Source organism: Hyperolius riggenbachi, chromosome 4 (assembly GCF_040937935.1).
Source record: "Hyperolius riggenbachi isolate aHypRig1 chromosome 4, aHypRig1.pri, whole genome shotgun sequence".
In the NCBI taxonomy this organism is placed as follows: domain Eukaryota; kingdom Metazoa; phylum Chordata; class Amphibia; order Anura; family Hyperoliidae; genus Hyperolius; species Hyperolius riggenbachi.
This window is the reverse complement of record NC_090649.1, coordinates 441,050,043-441,074,084: the sequence shown is the minus strand read 5'-3', so window position 1 is coordinate 441,074,084 and position 24,042 is coordinate 441,050,043. Positions and strand designations below refer to the sequence as shown.

The 24,042-nt window shown below is 46.6% G+C and overlaps 1 protein-coding gene across 1 annotated transcript; it reads right to left on the bottom strand.

Annotated features, from left to right (window-relative positions):
• Positions 1–8,027: 8,027 nt before the first annotated feature.
• YIPF3 (Yip1 domain family member 3) lies at positions 8,028–24,031 on the bottom strand. Its single transcript, XM_068232564.1, has 9 exons — positions 23,924–24,031; positions 21,573–21,782; positions 20,114–20,220; positions 14,652–14,697; positions 14,476–14,568; positions 12,344–12,475; positions 11,293–11,406; positions 11,092–11,215; positions 8,028–8,515 (listed from the first exon to the last, which is right to left on the bottom strand). The coding sequence occupies exons 1-9, from the start codon at positions 23,981–23,983 to the stop codon at positions 8,388–8,390; spliced, it is 1,014 nt and encodes a 337-aa protein (XP_068088665.1). The 5' UTR covers positions 23,984–24,031; the 3' UTR covers positions 8,028–8,387.
• Between the last annotated feature and the right edge of the window lie 11 nt (positions 24,032–24,042).

The window sequence follows — 24,042 nt, the reverse complement described above, 5'->3', positions numbered from 1 at the left end:
TGGATGTCTGTATGCAAAATTTGATGGTACACTTTTCAAGTAAGGTATTGAGACGGAAGGTGCACGTTGTTTTGCTGTTTCTTGGTGGACTACCCTCTTTAACATCCTAGATGCAGAGAAGACCTTTGACATAGTTCATTGGGGTTTTATGGAAGCTGTCTTATGGAAATGTGGTGTAATTGGACCACCACTTAGACCCATTTTGGCCTTATACTCCCATCCTCAGCTAGAGTCAATGTGGCAGTTTTTTTTTACTCTAATCCTTTCTCTATAACAATTGGCTCCCCTGAGTTAATACGTCTATCAATGGTATAGTGGTGATGGTGAAAGACGTAACCCACAATTGTCCTCTATGCCGATGACCGGATCATTACCTGTACTGGTCCACTATCCTCTCTGTGGTTAGGGGATATGGTGCAGTATATTACAAAATAAATGAAGATAAAACCCTACTCATGGAGATTCATTTATATTCTAATACTAAGTAACAGATTTTCTCAGAGTTTTTATTCAAATAGGTCAAGTCTTCCTTGACTTATCTGGGCACTCAGATCCCACATAGGTCATAAGAGATATATTCGGACAACTACAGTAGAGTAGTTTATTCGGCACTAACAGTGATCAGCTGATGCCGGATAAGTGTGCTTTATGGTTGCTTCAGTCTCAATGTTAAAAACAGGCCTAGCTAATAGAGTACTATTGTGTAACCCACTCTATATATATACCATGAACCCTGTATTAAATGTTAAAGTATATTAACCTTGGGGGAGCCGTGGAACCCAGGAGAGACCACAAACAGCCTATGAAATTGCCCCTAACCACTGTGAGTTTTGCTAGTAATTTGTGCTGGTTGGTTGAGACGTCTGGTCAGTTAAGTTCCGGGTAACCGGGGATAATGTATATCTCTTTTTGCAAAAACTTCAATGACACCTCACTACACTTGCCAAAGCCAAATTATTCTGGTTGGGGAAATAGCAGCTTTAATAATGCATATACTCCCTGGAATACTTTATTTAGATCAATTAATATCCCTCTCCCTGGCTCCTCATCTCAAGATCACAAGTTGATAGCCAGATTCATTTGGAATACATAGACTGGCTTATTGCAGTCCCATTCCACCTACTCCTATGGGCGGTATAGGTCTACCCTGTCTTAAAGAGACTATGAAGCCACTTAAAAATGGCTTTTTACCTTTTATTTATGTTAGGCATGTTTGCCCCTGTTAAAATGCAGCTATCCCGTGGCAGAACAAGGATTTTTTACCCCCCAAATCCCCTGTGCAAAATCCACGACTTTCTTGGTCGTGGATTTTGCTGCCCAGATAGGCAGAGCTTTTGGCTGTAGCTCTGCCTCCATGTGCGTCAAACAGCGCGTATATCCGCCTCTCCCCCGCGCCTCTGTAAAAGACTGAAGGCGGAGGGGCGGCGATCCGCACTGATAGATGCGTGTAGAGGCAGAGCTGCAGCCGAAAGCTCTACCTCTCACGGAAGCGCTCCCCGCAGTGTGCCCCAGGGGATTTGGGGGGTGAAAAAAACCCTCGTTCTGCCACAGGATAGAGGCATTTTTAACAGGAGCAAACATGCCTAACATAAATAAAAGGTAAAAAGCCATTTTTAAATTGTCTTCAGACTCTCTTTAAAACCTACAACTGGGCAACTTTTATCACAATAGTGGAATAAGCCTCTGGTAAACTGGATTCAAATTGAAAAAGAAGCTTTTGGTAGACCACCCTCTGAACTCTTAGCCTCAATCATCCTGTTACCCAGTACATATACCTCTCTAAGTACACAATTCAGACCACTGTTCTTGCTTGAAATAGCAAGTCCCCACATCCACATATTCTTCCCTTTAATGTCCCATATAGTGCCTATCCCTGAGTATTCTAAATATTAAACCTCACTAGGTGGGTTTAAAGAGGTATTAAAACCGTAAATGATATGTGACTCAGAAGGGCTAAAATCCTTTGAGACCCTCAGGTCGCAATGGCCTCATTTCATCAAAGGCTGTAGATTTTAAAAAAATGTTGGGAAAATACTGCATTCGGTATTTTAGACTTTTTTTTGCTAATTCATCAATATTTTCACAGGTTCGCTAATTTACTGAAGCCCAAGTCAGTAATTTACCTCACTACTCGGTAATTTCAGCTTGCCATGCGGTAACAGCCTTGATGCATTGACATTTTACTAAATACTCCATAACCTCAGCTGTTTTTAGCATTACCAAATGCGGTAATGCTTGATGAATTGAGGCCAATATCATCTTTCAAACCCTGACATGATTTCCCATTTATATATTAAATGTACCTGAAGGGAAGAAAAGTGCCCCTAGGGGTTATTTGACTAGGGACGGGGAAGCCCCTGGATCCTAAAGATGCTTCCCCCTTCCTTCTCAGCAGAGGGGATCCAGCGCTGGGGCCCCCAAAAGTCCACTTATTGGGAGCCTCACACAGGGCAGTATCAGCTTTCCCTCAGGCTCCGGTGGAAATAGCTGAGCCCAATCGGGTCCGCTCTACTGCGTAGATGCATCGCGCCTGTGCAGGAAAGCAGACCCGGGCTCAGATACTTCCGCCGGAGCCCGAGTGGGAAGCCGCTACTGTGCTTGTGCAGGAGCACCGACCACTTTCTTAGTTTTTGCTTTATTTTTATTATTTGTTTTTTACTCTAGAGATTCAGTTACTTGACCTGCCCAATTCCTATCAAGAGAAGGATTTCATTTTGGTATTTCAGACTTATTCTACCAAACAAAAACTATTTACAAAAATACATTTCTGTATGAAATAACGATCTACAAGCTCGCCTCCCTATGGAAAATATAATAGAGGCCTCTAACTCCTTAAATTAGTTCTCCAGCACCTAAAAAAAAGCGTGTGCTCGCTCCCGTGCGCATAAGCGGGAGCTTACTGCGCAGGCGCAGTACAAGAAAACTTCGTCCTGCGCAGTAAGCTTCTGCTGACACGCGCGGGAGCGAGCACGCGCACGGCCGCGCAGCTGCAGTTCTATTCATCTAGATTAATAATTAGTCTGGGAACGGCGCATCAGAGAGGACAAAGCGGCACATTACAGCTGCAGGGGGCCAATACAAGCCCCAGGTAAGTGTCAGTTTTAGCTTTTTTTTTTTTATGGTACCGGAGAACCCATTTAAGTTCATTGTCAAAATGCATCTCTCACTGTAAGACTTTTCATGAGATTTTTTTGAGATGGCACCTTTACGCCAAGGAAGTTGGCCAATTTTCCCAAAATTTTACCGTTGTTTTCGGAATATAAGATGTACTCTTTCTACCCCAAGGGAAGTTGGTGCATCTAATATTCTGAATGTAAGTTGAAGAGCGCGCAGGAAAGCACTTACAGATCTAGCCAGCGCACTCCTCTGTCCATCTTGCCATTGTATACGCTCCCGTCCTCCATCCTTCACACCGCATGACCCGTCGTTGTACTGCTCTCCTCCTCAGTCTGAGACTGCAGCCACTGTACACACACACTGGTTATACCGTCCTTCCTCGTTACTTCCTGGTTATTGTTGCACTCTTACTGCGTGACCTGATGACGCCGCTGGGGGTCACAAAGTAACTGGGCAACAGTAAAAGGCAGGTCAGCACTTGTACAGTGGCAGGATGTGTGGTGTAGTGATGGGTCATTCGTGAACGAGCCGGCTCTTTGCTGCAAACAACAAGAGCCGGTGCTCAGTTTAAAAAAGAGCCGATGCCTGTGAGTGACTCAACAGTGCGCTCTGCTCTGTAATAAAGGGCGCTGAGGCATACCGGGAGATGTAGTCCCCCTCCTGTAGCTTGTAGGGGTATATGGGGCGGAGCAGAGCAGCAGCAGCAGCAAGAGGGATTGCCCCTCTCAGAGAAGTAGCCTGGAGTTGTCATGGAGATGGGGCGGGGCTTTTCTTCCGTATCTGAGTGGCTTCTAATGATATTAAATGAAGAGCCGTTTGAGAGCCAACGAGCCGGGTCTTTAATGGGAGCCGAGCCAAAAGAGCCGATTCTCTTAAAAGAGCCGGAATTCACATCACTAGTGTGGTGGCTGCAGATGGAGACTCGGGTAGAGAAGCGTGGCGGCTGAGGTCGTGCAGTGTGAAGGGCGGCGCCCTCAGGGGACCAGACAGAGTGTGTACAGCTGCAAGATGAATGAAGACAGAAGAGAAGATCGTGGCAGCAGGATCAAGTGAGATCTTTCACTTCATTTTTAATGTAATGCAGGGTAGCGTAGCTGGTGGGCATCAGGGGTTAGTGTAGTGCAGTGCCACTGGCGGGGCATCAGGGGTTAGTGTAGTGCAGTGCCACTGGCGGGGCATCAGGGGTTAGTGTAGTGCAGTGCCACTGGCGGGGCATCAGGGGTTAGTGTAGTGCAGTGCCACTGGCGGGGCATCAGGGGTTAGTGTAGTGTAGTGCCACTGGCGGGGCATCAGGGGTTAGTGTAGTGCAGTGCCACTGGCAGGGCATCAGGGGTTAGTGTAGTGTAGTGCCACTGGCGGGGCATCAGGGGTTAGTGTAGTGCAGAGCCACTGGCGGGGCATCAGGGGTTAGTGTAGTGCCACTGGCGGGGCATCAGGGGTTAGTGTAGTGCAGAGCCACTGGCGGGGCATCAGGGGTTAGTGTAGTGTAGTGCCACTGGCGGGGCATCAGGGGTTAGTGTAGTGCAGAGCCACTGGCGGGGCATCAGGGGTTAGTGTAGTGCAGAGCCACTGGCGGGGCATCAGGGGTTAGTGTAGTGCAGTGCCACTGGCGGGGCATCAGGGTTTAGTGTAGTGTAGTTGTTGGGGGCAGCAGAGTAGCTTAGATAGACAGTTTGGGATGGGGGGAGGAAGGGTGTTAAAATATGCCCCTGCACCATAGACACACCAGGTTTAGTATTTTTCTTACCCCTGATTTTAGCCCTCTCAACCTACATGTGTTTTATAGCTAGAAGAATAAGGTATCTCTTCTGTGCTGGAGATCCTGTAATCAGGTGGGCATTCTATTATACTTATTATAGCAGTGCCCCAAAATACAATCATCAAACTGATTCATGCAATACCAACCATTCCTATTGATCCCTCCCCTCAATAGATGTTATTACAAGTGGGCTTGAATAAAATCCTAGTAAGAGAAAGATTAGAATCCCACATTATACCTTCATGTCTCTCCCTTTTGCTTACTAACTGGGGTGGGGTTCCTCTCACTTGCCTAATCTCACCTGCAACATAACACTCATTTATTCATGGAAAAGGCCATAAGACTACAGATATGATCCAACAGCAGAAAAAGGTAGAAGACAAGGGACACAGAGAGCCCGATATGGTGTAGTATGTACTGGTAGGTAGGGTAAGTAGTACAGCAAGTATTGTTATACTCACAAACATGGGTTACCGTTCAGGCAACCACTGTATAGGCAGGTGGGAAGATTAGACCTGTTCCCACTCAGTGATGAGCTCCCGATCAATTTGGGATGAAATCCTAATAAGTTTAATTTGGATTTCATCCTCCTAATTAGTGCAGGTGTGCGAGGGGGGGGATAAACGTACCTAGCAGCCTTCTTCTTTAACCCGTCCCACGCTGCATTCCAAGCCGTGTCACGTGATTACTACGCTTCCTCCTTCAACCCGGAAGGAGGAAGTGTTTGTAGCCACGTGACCGCGGCTTGGAATGCAGTATGGGACGCACCGTGGGAAATGTTAAAGAAGGCTGCTGGGTAAGTTTAATCCCCCCCCGCTCAGCTGCACTAATTAGGAGGATGAAATCCGAATGAAACTCATTCGGATTTCATCCGGAGCTCATCCCTGTTCCCACTCAAGATTAAGAAGTCGCTCTCTGTAGATCAGAAGAAAAAAGGATGGGGTAAAACACCCCTCCACCAAGGGTGGATTATACACAATAGTAGAACAGAGGCGCTAGCAGAATAAAAGTAAATAAAATTCTTAAAAGTAGGAGATGCAGTGGTGGACTTACCTACTACCAAGGACACAAGCTAAACGAAGTGACGTTTAAAAACATAGAAATTTATTTGAATACTCCATAAACACTTGCAACGCGTTTCGCATGTGTGACCCCGCTCCATCAGGCAATGAAATGGAGCATGCAAATAGTAGCGTCCAGGTCCATGTAAAACAGAGACGCTTTACACAGACCTGGATGCTACTAGAGCCTTCCCGCTCCTCTCACGGTCCCCAGTCGAATACTGCTCTCTGCCGCCGCAGGAGGCTTCGGAGGTCGAAGCCTGAGTGCTCCTGAAGACGGGCAGCTCCGTACTGTGCTTGTGCTAGCATGCGCTCACGCATGCGCAGTACAGAGCTGCCCGTCTTTGGGAACACTCAGGCTCCTGAAGACTTCCAAAGTCAAACGGAGGAGCCAGCGCTGGAATGTGGGGACCGTGTGAGTAATGGGAAGGCTCTATAAGACTTAGAGAGCCTTCCCTCTCCTTAGGTTACAGATTCTGGTGTTATTTACATATCTTTTCATGTGCAATTCCCCCTGTATAGACTTATGGAGTTTTTAATCTCTCTTCTTACTACCAGAGTTACTCAGCTCAGAACACACTGTGCAAAACCCCTTATTTTTTTCCCAACTGTTCCTGTTAACACGTACCGGTATATTAATGCCATTTTAACTTGGTTGTTACTGGACAGGCAGTTCTCTCAGCTGTTTTTTTGCAATGTTCTACCCATTTTGCTCTATACATTAATTTTTATTTAGTTTGATTTGTTCATCATATACTTTGATTGCATGTTATACGTGGATTATCCTTCTCCTGGCCAACTCCATTGTGTCACAATTTCTTTAAATTTGGGAGTTAACCATTAAATATTGTACAATGCATTGTTCAGATGTATTTTGTATGATAAAACATAAAAGAATAAATAAAGATTTAAATTACATAAGAATAAAAATGCAGAATTCTAAACACCAAGCAGGATAGCAACATTTTACAACAGAATCATCAACAGCATGGCTATATGGGCAGACAGATGGCAGATGAAATTTAATGTAGATAAATGTAAGGACATGTACATTGGACGTACAAATGTTAGAGCAAAATATCAGATAAATGGCCTACAGCTGGGAACATCAGACTTGGTGAAGGATTTGGGAATACTGGTTGATAACAAGTTAAACACCCGTATTCAATGCCAAGCAGGAGCTAAACCAATAAAATTCTGGGATGCATAAAATGGGAAATAATATCACGAGATGCTAGTATACCACTCCCTCTGTATAAATCATTTGTGAGGCCACCTCTGGAGTATGGGACTCAGTTTTGGGCAACACACTATAGGAAGGATATTAACATACTAGAACAGGTACAAAGACGGGCAACTAAATTAATCAAAGGGATGGAAGATCTCACTTACCGAGAAAGGTTGGATAAACTGGGTTTATTTAGCTTGGAAAAAAAGACGGCTAAGGGGTGACCTATTTAACATGTATAAATACATCAGAGGGCAATACAAAAGCTTGGCAGATCAGCTTTTTGTCCCCAAGCTTGCACAGGGGACAATGAGACATGATCTGTGTATAGAGAAAAATGTTTTGGAATCTATTTAGGAAAGGATTATTTTTAGTAAGAGTTATTTAAATGTTGAATATTTTACAACAGGATGTAGTTATGACAAATTCTGTACCTGCATTTAAATAGTTTTGGATGCTTTTCCTTGAAGGACATCCACAGCTATAATTGCTAGTTCGTTTTCAGCCAAATTGATCCAGGAATTTTACGTGCCGCCTAGAGTTGGGAAGGAATTTCTTCCCCTTAAAGGCTAATCGACCCAAGCCTTATAAGTATTTTTTTGCTTCCCCCTGGGTCAACTGGGATATGTGAGCATGCAGGAGAGAAAGGTACCTTACATTTTCACTTATTTTTCTGTTTGGACAAATGTTTTTTTTTTCAACCAAACTATGTAACTAGCTTAAAAGAATGATGTGTAATGGTCTGCAGTAACATAACAGTGTGCTGCTACCAACTAGTTATCCAAACAGAATACAGTATTATAGACTGAATGGGCAGCGCCCTCTTCAGTCCCTCCAGCACTGAACCAAGAAGGACTCGGAGTCACATTTATCCATTTACTGTGAAGATTACAAACATGATTACAGGTCCCAGAGACGGAAAAGTTGGATACCACTCTATACAGGGGCTTCTATAGGATAGTGGGTGCCTCTTTCCCGCCTGAAGAGCAGAGTGCAATAAATCTCCCCCTGGAAACAGCAGCAGCACTCTGGCTGCAACTGACGGCAAACTCAGCTGATATAAAGTAAGACCATTGTGGGGAGATTGACAATGTTTAACCCTTTGTAGACAGTCACATCCAATCAGCAAAACACGCTAGACAAAATGTCATTGTAATTGTCCTATCAGCTCAAAGACGTGGCCAGCAGGACCAATATCTGAGGAAATCTTCTGTATCTGAGTTTACTGCGTCTGGTATGGCAGCATTTGTACTGTCGCATTGAGAACAGAGTTGGGACCCAGAGACAAATCACGAGCGACTCGCTGGAAAGGTGGTGCCATGTTCTGTCCATCCAGCGTGTCCAGGATACCTGGTAAAGAGGATGAGAACAGCAAAATTAACACCAGGTTCTCTTTACATGATGTCTGAGGTGGAGGGTGTCACTGCCGACTTCAGTTTCATTAAGACAATTCTAGTGTGCTACGCTGCTGTGATGACACTGTGTATGCAAAGCTTAGGTCAGTGGTCCAGAATAGAGATCAGGTGTACACGCCTATGGTGTGTACCAGAAGCCCAACGATTGGCCTCACAGCCCAGAAAACACCATAGATCTACTTTAGTCTAGGAAAGTGAATAGAGGTGAAACCAGCTATTATGTACATTTTGGAAAATGAAGGGGGTTCAAATGCCAATGTAATACAGATATTGCATTCTTTTCCAATAGTTAGCAGGCTAGTCTGCAGAAGGGAGACTGTCTTGTGGTGATTGGCTAGCCGAGTGATCTGCAAACTTTGCTCTCCAGCTACTAAGGAACTACAAATCCCACAATGCATTGCAGGAGTCTGACAGCCATAGTCGATTCATAAAGGCAAATGCATTGTGGGACTTGTAGTTCCTTAACAGCTAGAGAGCGAAGTTTGCAGATCACTGGGCTAGCCTTAACCCAACCTATCTGTAGACTAAAGCTGGCCATACATCGCTCAATGTAGGGCCAGATCAACCATTACATAAATCCTTCTGATCGAATCTGATCAGAGAGCGATGTATTGCCTGGCCACACACTACACAGTGATTTCCAATAGATACAGCAAATCGTTCTGCCGCCTGCCGGCCCAGTGTTTTATGTTCTCACCTGTCCGCCGACACCAGTCCTGGCACATGGGATATCACACATGTGCCAATGTCACGCTGCACCGGCGCTCACAGTGACTGCGAAAACAGGAGGAGGCCAGGAGTAGCACTGGTAGATAGGTGGTACTTTTAAAGACTGTGCATGGGCCCAGTGGAAACCTGATACTTGGGGAGGAGAGAAATACCAGCCGGGGAGGGCATCGAATGTTACAATATCGAACACCATTACCACCGCACACCCGATTGAGCCCTTGTGACAGAGATTTTCCAGCACGTCCAATCGATGCTTTCAACCGATTTAATCTGGAAATCGAGACTGATCAGGCAGCCACGTTACATCGCATGCCCTCTTATATTTTTTTTAAGTCAGCCAATAAATGGTATCATCCTGATCCAAAACTTTTTGCTTTTATAAGAAATGATGTAATAGGAAAAGCATCAAATATCACTTTTAAATGCCAGGTTGGCATCTACTGTGCCTGCATGATCGCGTTCCCGTGGCCTGGAGCGTTCTGTGTAGGCCCAAAAGTACGGCACAACGCTCCAGACCACGTGAAACCGCTCGCGCAGTAGATGCCATCCTGGCTAGGTCGGTATCTGAAACGGAGGGAATCCCGGGACACCGGGGCTGCGGCGAGGGACATATCGGCTGCAAGGGGCTGGAGGAAGCCCCAGGTAAGTAAATCCTGTTTTTTTTCCCCTCACACCTGTCCTTTAACCACTTGAGGACCATAGGCTTACACCCTCCTAGTGACCAGGCTATTTTTTTTTTTACAATTCTGGCCACTGCAGCTTTAAGAGCTTGCTGCAGGGCCATACAAATTAACACCCAAATGAATCCCCCCCCTTTTCTGCCCACCAACAGAGGTTTCTGTTGGTTGTCTCTGACAACTGCTTTAAAGGAAAACTGAAATGAGAGATATATGGAGGCTGCCATATTAATTTACTTATAAGCAATAACAGTAGCCTGGCTACCCTGCTGATCCTCTACTGCTAATACATTTAGCGATATACCCTGAACAAGCATGCAGCAGATCAGGCGTTTCTGACTTTGTTGGCAGATCTGACAAGATTAGCTGCATGCTTGTTTCTGGTGTGATTCAGCAACTACTGCAGTCAAATAGATCAGTAGGGCTGCCAGGCAACTGGTATTGTTCAAAAGGAAATAAATATGGCAGCCTCCATATCCCTCTCACTTCATTTGCCCTTTAATTTTTTTTTTTTTTTAATAAATTTGGCTATTTTTATTTATTTTTAGTACCCCCCCTCTCTTTCTCCCCCCCCCCCCCGCCAGCCAATCACAGCGATTGGCTCTCACAGACACCAGCCTATAAGAGCCGATCGCTCTCTGAGCACCCCAGGGGGACAGCCGAGTGTTGCGGCTGTCCCAGTTCAGCTCTGCTATAGATCGCAGCACTGTACAGTGTAAACAGACGGCGGTTTTGCCATGGGAGACTGATGATGGAGCTCTGCTCCGTCATTTGAGCGGGGATGCACGCGCATGCGATCTCCTGCAATCTCCGCCCCCAGGACTTGACGCCAATTTGCATTAGACAGTCCTGGGGAGCCGCCTTGTTCACGCCCACTGGCGTTAGGTGGACGTTAGGTAGTTAAGGAGAGGAAGAGGGAGGAGGAAGGAGATGGCAGCTAGACCAGTCCCTTCTGAGAGGAGCTGTTCGATGTTGTAAAAAGGTGTTTCTAGCCAATTTTCAAATACAGACTTTGTTGAGAAATTGATATTCTTTCTATTACAAAATGAGCACTAGAGTTATTAGAATCTTTATCATAGTGCCCTCCAGCAGAGCATCGCCTCACCTTCAACCACTTTGTGATAAGCAAAGTGGAGATACAGCAGGTACAGCATGTGCAGAGCAGCCACGGAGCCACAGAGGATGAGCCGCTGAGTATGCCCCACAGTACGGGACAGCAGCACTGCCACCTGCAGGAAGAAAAATACCAATCACATAAGGCACACAGGAGGCACACATTGTGAAGCTGCCCTGACCGAGACCTTACCATGCGCAGAGTGGACAGGCCACCAATTGCCAGCCAGAAAATATAAAACAATGAGTGGAAGTGAATGTTGTAGGTGATAAACAGGACGACGCAGTGTCCGAAAAGACCATAACCCTGTAAGACAAAATGGTCATAAAAATCTGAGTATGATGTAACAAGAGAAAAGCAGAACTAAAGGCTTCCAAGAGGGTTACAGAGGGAATATTATTACATTATACACTTTAATATATATATTTTATTTTATGTTTTCTTGCTATCAGCCAGTGAAAGTGTTGCCTCTGCTCAATTCTGTCAGGATGGAGAAAGTGGCCATCATATGAGTGGCCCACCACATCTGTGAGAAGCTCAAGGTGTAAGTCATGGCCATACCCACAGCTGTGGTAGCAGATCAGTGATGGCCACACCCACAGCTAAGGCAGCAGGTCAGTCAGTCATGGGCACACACACAGCTGTGTCAGCAGATCAGTCATGGTCACACCCACAGCTAAAGTAGATCAGTCAGTCAAGGTCACACCCACGACTGTGGAAGCAGATCAGTCAGAGAGAGACACACACACACACACACACGTGTGGCGGCAGGTCAGTCATAGCTACACCCACAGCTGTGGCAGCAAATCAGTCAGTCATGGCCACAGCTGTGGCAGCAAATCAATTATGACCATGGCCACAGCTGTGGCAGCAGATCAATTATGACCATAGCCACAGCTGTGTCAGCAGATCAGTTAGTGATGGCCACACTCAGATCTCTGGCATCAGATCAGTCATTCCTCACCAGCTCCATTCTCCTAATCTACACACAAGCCCCATACATGAGTGCTTGAAAGCATGCCCTGCCCTGGTCATCCCTCATTCCTGCTCCACTACACATGCCCTGTTAGTCCTCCTGTCCTACACTCATCTTTGCTATGAAGGCTGGACAGGCCATAGCAATTATCTTGTCACACTTTTCTTCTAGGATAGCAGACTGTGAAGCAAGCATGATCTTGTCACACAGCGCCACCATGAGAGATAGCCAGGCAGCAGAGGGCAGTGCAGAGAGGTCCATACTCACCAGCAGAGAGAGGGTTTGCAGCATTGTAATTTGAGAGTTACACAGATATGCAACAAAGTAAACGAAGCCTGAAACACCAAGCCAATATCCAAAGCAAGTTCCGATGGCCGTCCCCATGAGGGTGCCCTCTATCTGTGAGGCACAAAACACAAATGTCAATATACAGCCATTACCCATTTCATTACCATGTTCCTCATTCTAATTGATATTATGGATCTATACAACAAGACAATATTATTAGAGGAACTTATTTTTAGTTTTAGCCAGCACACAGCAAACAATGTACTAACTACATGTCTGATAAAACCCTGTCCTCCATCTGCCCGGCCTGGAACCGATCAAATCATACCTACCAGACTCTGCAATACAATCATGCTTCCCACTTTCCATCACCTGCCTCTGTACCCAAATCACTAACCCCCCACCCCCATCATCAGACTTTGCAACCCAATGATAGTTTCCCCCTCCCCCTTATCTGCTCTGCAATCAGTTCAGTCACCACCCCCATTCATTAATTCCCCCCTCCCTTCTTCTGCCTCTGCAACCAGTCCAGTCACCACCCCCCATTCATAAATTCCCTCTCTTAAAGGGACACTGTAGGGGGTCGGGGGAAAATGAGTTGAACTTACCCAGGGCTTCTAATGGTCCCCTGCAGACATCCTGTGCCCACGCAGCCACTCACCGATGCTCCGGCCCCACCTCCGGTTCACTTCTGGAATTTCAGACTTTAAAGTCTGAAAACCACTGCGCCTGCGTAGCCGGTGTCCTCGATCCCGCTGATGTCACCAGGAGCATACAGTGCAGGCCCAGTATGGTCTGTGTCTGCGCAGTATGCTCCTGGTGACATCAGCGGGATTGAGGACATGGCAATGCAGGCGCAGTGGTTTTCAGACTTTAAAGTCTGAAATTCCAGAAGTGAACTGGAGGCGGGGCCGGAGCATCGGTGAGTGGCTGCGTGGGCACAGGATGTCTGCGGGGGACCATTAGAAGCCCCGGGTAAGTTCAACTCATTTTCTCCCAACCCCCCTACAGTATCCCTTTAAGCTTTGTACAGTACACACGACTTAAAGCGGAATGAAACCCAGCATTTCTTCTTTGCTCTAAAATATTATTTACATCATATTATATACTACCACCATTTTTTTGTTTTGTTTTTACTAGGACAGTATTTAATTAGTTAAATACAGGACTTACAAGTTACCTGCAAAGAAAGCTGGACACATCTGAACTGGAGATAATGTTATCTTGTGTTTACATTCCTCACTTGATACAATTAAGTAAATACTTCACTGAAAGTGCTGAAACTCCTGAACACAGTCAGACACTCAGAAAGCATTTCTGCTCAAAATTCCTGATGAATAAACCAGTTATGAATAAAATGCAATGTCAGCTCTCAGAGCAAAAAAAAATGTACTTTGGGAACTTGTAATTTCTAAACGAATAATCATACTTATGCACAAAAGCAAATATGATAACCATATGGCATATAAAAAGTAGGAAAACATGTTTTTATTGAATAGTATGTCAGGGTTTTATACCGTTTTAAGTCGACTAAGGCGGCCGTTAGCAACCATCTCACCCGATAGTCAGCCATGTGGACAGTAGCCCCTGACCGCTGCTCCGTAAGCGATCCACCCAGTGGATCAACTTGGCTGAGCAACATCAAACTCCATTGTGCACGCAGCTCCGCCCGCCCAGTGACGTCACGTACCCATCACTCCATAGTCCCTCTGCACAGCAACAGCATTTCGTGGCTGCGCAGCCCAGCGATGTCACCCAAGGGGATTTGGTCCCGATCCCTGACGGGCGACGTCAACCAAAGGTGTGTACGCTCGTTTAGACATAAGCCGGTGATTATGGTAGGGATTATATTGGGAAATCTATGACACATGATGAATCACTACAAAATGATTGCAATAGTAATAGTTGAAAAAGGCAGATGAGAGGATGTCCCATAGAAATATAATTAAATAATAAATTCAGTTTCACTATGTCAGATTATAATCTAGTAGTCTCTAATGCAGAGGTGGACCTAAATGCACTCTAAACTTCGTGTCCCATGTGAATGGCCAATCAATAAGCAAGGTGAGCTGGTAGTAAGAGGCTCCATGGCAGCACACATGACATCTTACAATGACAGTGCCTGAGGACTTCATTCCATGCAGCAGGATGGCGACCATGGTGAAGACCAGCATCAGAGGTCCGTACAGCTCACCAGCAATCTTCTGCAAACACACAAGTATAGCAAACAGTCACAAGCTGTGAATAACCAATACTCTGAGCACAACACCAGGGCTGTCCTACACACCTGGGGGAAGTTGATCATCCGAACAGGGATCATAGACTCCAGAAGCCTAGAAGGGAGGTCAGGAACAGGCATTATAAATTGTTCATTCTAGAGATCTCCCTTAAACAATCACGCTGGAGCCTCAGAGACACTGAGCTTTGCACCAGACCTGTATGAGTACATGCTCCATTTTTTAATTGCTCGATGAAGCAGGAGATGCCTGCGAAATGCATTGCACTTGCACTTTTTGGAGTATACAAATAAACCCTTGTTGTTTTGAATATACAGTATACAACAGTCTCTTTGTGTGTCTGCTTGGAGAAGGTAAGTCCACCTCTGCCTCCTCTCATTTTAAAGCGGAACTGTAAACTTTATTTAGACACATAGTTTCACTTACCTGGGCCTTCTCTAAGCCCCCAGCAGCCGCCCTGTCCCGCGGCGGTCCTGCCCGAGCCGCCGTTCTCCCGCCGCCAGCTACGTCCCATGCCGTAGACTTCTAAGTCGACGCCAGCGCAGCCCTGCCACGCGTATCCTTTCTTCGCGTCCCCGCTATTGCAGAGGGGAACACAATGAAAAGATACGCGTGGCAGGGCTGCGTTGGCATCAACTTAGAAGTCTACAGCACGGAACGGAGCTGGTGGCGGGAGAACGGCGGCTCGGGCAGGACCGGCGCGGGACAGGACAGGTGCTGGGGACTTAGGGAAGCCCCAGGTAAGTGAAACTATGTGTCTAAATAAAGGCTTCTAATGGTCCCCTGCAGACATCCTGTGCCTGCGCAGCCACTCCCCGATGCTCCGTGAGTGGCTGCGGGGCACCTTCAGTTCACTTCTGGAATTTCAGACTTTAAAGTCTGAAAACCACTGCGCCTGCGTTGCTGTGTCCTCGCTCCCGCTGATGTCACCAGGAGCGTACTGTGCAGGCACAGACCATACTGGGCCTGCGCAGTATGCTCCTGGTTACACCAGCAGGAGGGAGGGGGCGCCTGCATATGGTCTGTGCCTGTACGGCAACGCAGGCGCAGTCGTTTTCAGACTTTAAAGTCCAAAATTCCAGAAGTGAACCGGAGGCGGGGACGGAGCATCTGTGAGTGGCTGCGTGGGCACAGAACGTCTGCGGGGGACCATTAGAAGCCCCGGGTAAGTGCAACTCATTCCCCCCCCCCCCCCCCCCGACTCCCCTACAGTATTCCTTTAACATTTTTAGTAAATTTTATTCTGTAGGGGGCCTCTGTCTGCATATACAGTAACACAAACATCTGTTTCTGTTGAATTTACTACACTTTATTTTCACAGTATACATTTCAGTTGCAAATCTTGAATTGTATTGGTTGAGTTCAATTAAAGTGGACCTGAACCTTTACACAGGACTGAAGGAAAACAAAGAAATGCACCCTGTATGTATTTAGAGAGTTTAGTCTGTCTAATCCCCCCTCTCATCTGTGACTAGTCACAACTGTAATTTGATCGCTCAGCTGTGTTAGTCGGCTGCCCCGGCAGAGCAGCTACTTTGTAAACACAGGATGTTAACCCTATGTCTGCTTCCAGGAAAGCAGGAAGTAGACACTGCAGACTTATTGTAGGATTTGTATCAGCTGTAACACAGAAATGTTTTTCTTAAAATTATTTTCTTAAATATTAAGATGCTGTTGCTTAGGTTTTAGAGCAGAGAGGAAGTTATGAGTTCAGGTCCGCTTTAAAGCTAAAGTTGAAATTAAACAAACAAACAAAAAGTTCACAGAAGAGAGTGGTCCCTGAGACATGCTTTCATTTAAGGAGAATAAGTGACCGGACAGGTGACTGGTCTTCTGAAGAGAGAGAAACTAAAGTTCATGGATGAGCGTCGGATGAAATCGATTCGGATTTCATCCTCCTAATTAATGATTAATGCACCTGAGCGTGCGTGTGGAGTGGTGGGAGTTGGGGGGGTGTTAAACTTACCCAGCAGGTGTCTTCTTTAACCCGTCCCACGCTGCGTTCCAAGCCGCGGTCAGGTGACTTCAAAACACTTCTTCCTTCCGGGTTAAAGGAGGAAGTGTTTGTAGTCATGTGACGCTGCTTGGAACGTGGGAGGCGCCGTGGGATGGGTTAAAGAAGACGCCTGCTGGGTACGTTTGACACCCCCACACACTGGCACGCACAGGTGCATTAATTAGGAGGATGAACTCTGAATCAAAGTCATTTCGGATTTCATCCGTTAGCATTCTGGAGATAATCACTGCTAGAGTTATCTAATGTAATGTTAACCTCCCTGGCGGTTTTTTGAAATTTTTAGCAGCGCTGACGTATTTTTTAATTTATTTTTTTTTAAATCATGTAGCGAGCCTAGGGCTCGCTACATGATAGCCGCATCCCCCTACCCTCTTTGATCGCTTCCGGCGATCAGGATATCCTGTTCCAAGAACGGGATTTCCTGGAGGGCTTCCCCCGTCGCCATGGCGACGGGGCGGGATGACGCCACCGACGTCATCGGGAGTCCCGATCCACCCCTCAGCGCTGCCTGGCGCTGATAGGCCAGGCTGCGCAAGGGGTCTAGGGGGGGGGGGGGGGGTGCTCTGATCGGTGTGCTCACGCAGCTAGCAAAGTGCTAGCTGCGTGCAGCAAAAAAAAAAAAAAAAATTGTGCAAATCGGCCCAGCAGGGCCTGAGAAAACCTCCTGCGCGGCTTACCCCGAACTACGTTGGTATGATTTTTTGGGAATGATCGTCTTTTCTATCAGATAATTCAGATAGTCTAGGATGAAAACAAAGAAGCTGATGGGTCCAATTGATCCTGAACAATTGCATTATTAATCATTTCCTTAAAGGATACACGTGGTGAGTGGTCACAGAAAAATGGATGCTATACGTGTGTTTTGGGCAGGGCTTTGGAGTCAGAGATATTTTGGGTACCTGGAGTCGGAGGTTTCATAAAGGAGTCGTCAATGATTTTTGTACTGACTCCACAGCCCTGGTTTTGGGAGGTGTGTAGATGTTTACCGCACTTCCCGTGTGCCGGCATCCTTCCCCTCGTACACTAAAAAGCCTTGTTCTGTTACCGTGGTTGGCGCCTTTTGACCCACACATGCTATAATGTGCATGTGCAGTATTATTATTTAGTATCTCTATAGCGCCGATATCTTACGCAGCGCTGTACAGAGTATATTGTCACTTAACTGTCTCGCAGAGGAGCTCACAATCTAATCCCTGCCATAGTCATAGGTGTACGTATGCATCATGTGGTCAATTTTTAGGGGGAAGCCAAACGTATATACAATAGAAGCAGATGTGCGAAGAGCACAGTCACAAAACTGCAAGGGCTTTTCACTGCACAATGGAGGGGGACACTCGCACACGGAAGGCGCAGTAAGCATCTGCACACCTCCCCACACACAAATATAGAATTTTCTGTGACTGCAAGCCTTGGATATCCTTTAAAGGACAACTGTAGCTAGAGGTCTGTGGAGGCTGCCAAATTTATTTCCTTTTAAGCAATACCAGTTGCCTGGCTATCGGTGATCCTCTGCCTCCAATACTTATAACCATAAACCCTGAACAAGCATGCAGCAAATCAGGTGTTTCTGACATTACCAGATATGACAAGATTAGCTGCATGCTTCTTTCTGTTGCTTCTTTCTGTTGTGATTCAGATACTACTGCAGCCAAATAGACCAGCAGGGCTGCCAGGCAACTGGTATTGTTTAAAAGGCAATAAATATGGCAGCCTCCACATACCTCTCGCTACAGTTGGCCTTTAACGAAGCATTCTGCTTAGCAATTTTTTTCATAGATATGGTCATAACATGGTAGAGCTACAGTATGATCACAAGTTGCATTCATTAGTGGTGTAGACAGTGGATCGATTAAATACGAACTTTTCTTTCAATCTCAATGATCTTATCAAAAATATGATCGTTTGCTAAAAACTGTAAAGTTGTATCTGAGATCTGAAACTTCTATTTTTGTACAAATGTTGGTATTTATATCTTTTTATTCAAGAAAATGGATATATAAATAATATGGTGAGCAGTGGGCCACAATCCTATCATATACAGCGCAGAAGTTCTCAATGAATCATCAGTAAAAGAAGACACAGCAAATTGATGCTTCGACCTCCCTTTTTGTCAACCCAGGATGGAGGCAATGTTGTGTGGCTCCATGGTGATTGGTTCCAGATTTCATTTGGATGAATATGGACACATGAATGATGTTCAGGTCTTATATTGACACTAGCTGGAAGGATAAGCAATGCTCTTCTATTTGTGTATAAACAGCAGTAGGTGCAGATCTAAATGGATAGATGGATCAATTCAAGGAACTGTTGATGAACTTTGGTGCCAGTGATTGGCGTGGGCTGTTCGAGTCTCTGTGGCCACATAGTCATCACCAGAGCACTACCATGATTGACCTTGATCACCAGGTCGCAACCCCCCCTCCCCGATTGATAAAGTCCAGAGTATTACAATGATTGAACACTACTGAGCTGGCCACGTTCACCAGGTCGCAACCCCCGTGATTGCAAAAGTATAGACTTTAGCAATCATGTGTCAACCACCTGACTACTAAATTGAGGACTTTAGCAATCATGAGGGCTGTGACCTGGTGATCGTGGTCAGCTCACTAGTGGTAGTGGTCAATTATGGTAGTGCTCTGGTGATAACTGTGTTGCTGCTGAGACTGGAACAGCCCACGCCAATCACTTTCACCAAAATCCTGAACAGTTCCATGACTTCATCCAGCTATCCATTCAGATCCACACCTGTTTCCTACCGCTGTTTATACACAAATAGAAGAGCATTACTTAACCTTCCAACTAGTGTCAGTATAAGACCTGAACATCATTTATGGGTCCATATTCATCCAAATGAAATATGGAACCAATCACCATGGAGCCTCACAACATTGCCGCCATCCTGGGTTGACAAAAAAGGAGGTCCAGACAAGGACAGGATAAAAAGTCATACTATGGAGAAGTCTTGAAAAATATCAGCAGATAATGTCAGTGCTGGCAGATAAGCTCGGTTGAGTTCCCCAAAGCATGCATGGAAACCAGCACAGCATCATTCAGAGGTGCAAACACCACTCCCCCAGTGCATAAACCATGTAAGGGAGCAGGTGCGCATGCAAAGGAGCTTGCAGACACCCAGATACAAAGGAAAGAGGACGATTATGACACTGCAGCAAAATCATGCACACACCACACCATCTTTCACAACTCCTTGACTAGTACAGTGTTCGCCCCAGGCTCTTTTAGCTGGGTGCTCCACCCGGCTAGTTTTGGTGAACACCCGGCTGTCATCGGCTCACCTCCTCCTTGGCTATAAGCAGAGTTGTGCAAAGAAACACCAGCCCTGCATTCTCTCATCTCATCCCACCCGCCTACTTTTTTATGCCACCCGGCTGGAAAAAAATTGTGGGGAGAACACTGTAATATCATTCTTCTGTATCTATACATATGACGTGAAGTGGCTGATCTAGCACACAGCATGCATCCTAGCAGCAGACTCACCGATTCCGGACCTGCATGGGCTCCACATCAAAGTATGGACGCAGTATATCAATGTTGGCATAAAGGTTGAATGCCTTGGAGGCCTGGCGCTTCCCCGCCTGCCACATCTATGCCATAAAAAGGACAGAAGTGGGTGACCACCGGACACATCGGGTCATGGGAAGAGAAGCAAATCACAGACAGCAAGAAAAATAGAGGTAGAATTCAAGGTCAAGGTAACGTACCAAGCAGAATAAAGGTGAAAGAAACAGACAGGGTGGGAGATAATATAATCATGGTTAGTTAAAGAAAGGCACAATAAAGAACAGAGGTGGCAGAGAAGGGAGAGATAGTCATGCAAAGGCAATGGAAAAAATAATGGAAAGGTGGATCAGCAGGAAGAATAAAGGTAGGGGATAGTGTAACAGGCAGGAAGCAGGAGGAATAGCGGTGAGGGATAGTGTCACAAGTGTGAAGCATAGAGGTGAGGGATAGGGTCACAGGCAGGCAGCAGGATAAATAGAGGTTGGGGAAATATACACAGGAATGCAGTAGGAGGAATAGAAGTGGGGGATAGTGCCTCATGCAGGCAGCAGGTGGAATAAAGGTGGGGGAGGATATAGACACAGGCAGGCAGCAGGAGGAACAGAGGTGACGGGTAGTGTCACGGGCAGGCAGCAGGAACAATAGAGGTGGGGATAGTGTCATGGGAAGGCAGCAGGAGGAATAGAGGTGGGGGATATTGTCAAAGGCAGCAACAGGAGGAATAGAGGTGGAGGATAGTGCCACAGGCAGCAGCAGGAGGAATAGAGGTGGGGGGTAGTGTCACAGGCATGCAGCAGAGGGAATAGAGATGGAGGATGGTGTGACAGGAAGGCAGCGGGAGGAATAGAGGTGGTGGATAGTGTCACAAGCAGGCAACAGGAGGAATAGAGATGGAGGATGGTGTCACAGGAAGGCAGCAGAAGGAATAGAGATGGAGGATGGTGTCACAGGAAGGCAGCAGAAGGAATAGAGGTGGGGGAAAGTGTCACAGGCAAGCAGCAGGAGGAATAGAGGTGGGGATAGTGTCACAAGCAGGCAGCAGGAGGAATAGAGGTAGGGGATGTAGTCACAGGATGGCGGCAGTAGGTATAGAGGTAGGGGATTGTGTCACGGGCAGGCAGCAGAAGGAATGGAGGTGGAGGATAGTGTCACGAGGTGGCGGCAGTAGGTATAGAGGTAGGGGATTGTGTCACGGGCAGGCAGCAGAAGGAATAGAGGTGGTGATAGTTTCACAGGCTGGCAGCAGGAGGAATGGAGGTGGAGGATAGTTTCACAGGCAGGCAGCAGGAGGAATGGAGGTGAAGGATAGTTTCACAGGCAGGCAGCAGGAGGAATGGAGGTGGAGGATAGTGTCAAAGGCAGGCCGCGGGAGGAATAGAGGTTAAGGAAAAGCTTATGGACAAGCCAATCTAGTTGGGTGAAATATGACACTCACCTCATCGGCAACCTGGCGACCCAGCTGGCCCTTCAGTCCCTTCATGCCTAGGAAAGCTGCATCCTCTTCACCCTCCTCTGTGGGCCCATCTCCTTCTCCTTCCTCCTCATCCTCTTTCATCCGCTGGTGGATTTCCCCCATGTCCTCAAAACTGGAACCTGATGTGTCGTCCATATTCTCCATGTCAATCACCGCTGCTCCACCAGCGGACTAGCAGAAGAAAAAGACATCAATGTCATGAAAAATCTCATCAGAAGATAGAAGCATAGGATGGGGCAATGAGGAGGGGACAATATATGGGAAAGTGAGATCAGAAAAGGGAGCGGGATTGGAGGGAAACATGTCCGTACAGAAAGTGCCAGTAGAGAGTGAAGTGATGCAAGTACTAAAGGAGTACTGATAAAGAAGTACTGAATGTGTGTGATGCCCCCAAAAATGACAAGTAATTATGGGGGCAGTGATGTCAATAGAGGAGGGTCAGTATTGCAGTATGGGGGGAGGGGGGGGGGGGTGTTCTATAGCAGGGAACATTACTGGGGGTACTGGTGTCACTAAAGGAGGGGTAGTATTGTAGTATTGTGGGTGTTAGGTTACATTAGAAGGGAGAATTACTGGGGGAACTGATGTCACTATGGAAGGGGCGGTATTGGGGGTGTTATGTTACTATAGGAAGGAACATTTCTGGGGGGAACTAAAGTCACTACAGGAGTAGCAGTATTGTACTACAGTATGGGGGGATGTTTTGTTACTATTGGAGGAGCATTAATGGGGGAACTGATGTCACTACACGATGGGGCAGTATTGTGGGTGTCAGGTTCCTATAGAAGGGTGAATTACTGTGGGAACTGATGTCACTACCGGTGGGCCAGTATGGGGGGGGGGGGGGGGTTATGTTACTATAGGAGAGAGCATTACTGGTGGAACGGATGTCACTACAGGTGGGCCAGTATGGGGGGTGTGATGTTACTATAGGAGAGAGCATCACTGAGGGAACTGATGTCACTACAGGTGGGCCTGTATGGGGGGTGTTATGTTACTATAGGAGGGAGCATTACTGGTGGAACTGATGTCATTACAGGAGGGGCAGTATTGCAGTGTTGTGGGTGTTAGATTACTGTAGAAGGGAGAATTACTGGGGGAACTGATGTAAGTACAGGAAGGGCAGTATTGCAGTATTCGGGGGTGTTATGTTAGTATTGGAGGAAGCATTACTGGGGGAACTGATGTCAATACAGGAGGGGCAGTATTGGGGGTGTTATGTTACTATAGGAGGGAACTGATGTCACTACAGGAGGGGCAGTATTATATTGCAGTATTGGGGTATGTTTTGATACTATTGGAGGGGCATTACTGGGGCAACTGGTTTTACTACATGAGGGGCGGTATTATATCAGGGGTGTTATGTTACTATGGGAGGGAACATTACTGGGGAAACTGATGTCAGTACTGGAGAAGCAGTACTGGGGGTGGGGGTATGTTAATATAGGAGAGAACATTACTGGGGGGGAACTGATGTCAGTACAAGAGGGGCAGTATTTGGGGGTGTTATGTTACTATAAAAGGGAGCATTACTGGGGGAACCAATGTCACTAAAAGTGGGGCAGTGTGGGGCATAACAATTAACCCTGCAAGGGATGCAGCCGTAGGGGGGCCCTGTGGGGGAGAAGTTTATTTTCCCTGTCCTGAGACTGACAACTAAGGGCACGGAGTGAAAAAAACGTTCTGCTCTCTGCACTTTTGTTCTAATGTGTTCAGCAGGGTCTTGTGTACAGCGCTGCTCTACCCCCAGCTTCTCTACCCCTCCCCAAGTGTTGAGTTTTGGGGGTGTTAAGTTAGAACAGGAGGGAGCACTACTGGGGGAACTGAAGTCAGTACAGGAGCAGTGTTGGGGGTGTGATGTTACTATAGGAGGGAGCATTACTAAGGGAACTGATGTCAGTACAAGAGGAGCAGTATTGGGGGGGGGGGGGGGGAGTGTTACTATAGGGAGGAGCATTACTGAGGGAACTGATGTCACTAAAAGAGGGGCAGTATTGGGGGTGTTATGTTAGTATAAGAGGGAGCATTACTGGGGGAACTGATGTCAGTACAGGAAGAGCGGTATTGAGGGTGTTATGTTAGTATAGAAACCAGTCCGACGAAGGCTTTTTATAAGCCGAAAGCTCACTGTTTATCCATCTCTAAGTTAGCCAATAAATGGTATCATCCTGATTCAAGACTCTTTGCTTTTACTCATGGTTAACACCGTACAACACTCTACTGCTTCTAGTTAGTATAGGAGGGATATCAGTACAGTAAGGGGTGACAGTGACAATGGAAAGTTTATCAGTAGTGGAAGGGGGCGGAGTCACCTGCATGTTGTCCTCGAAGCCCCCCCACTCGGTGAGGTTCCCCCCAGCCGGAGCCGCCATTCTGCTGCGATGAGATCCGCAGACCCGGAAGTAAACAAGATACGTGGACGGGGAGAGGC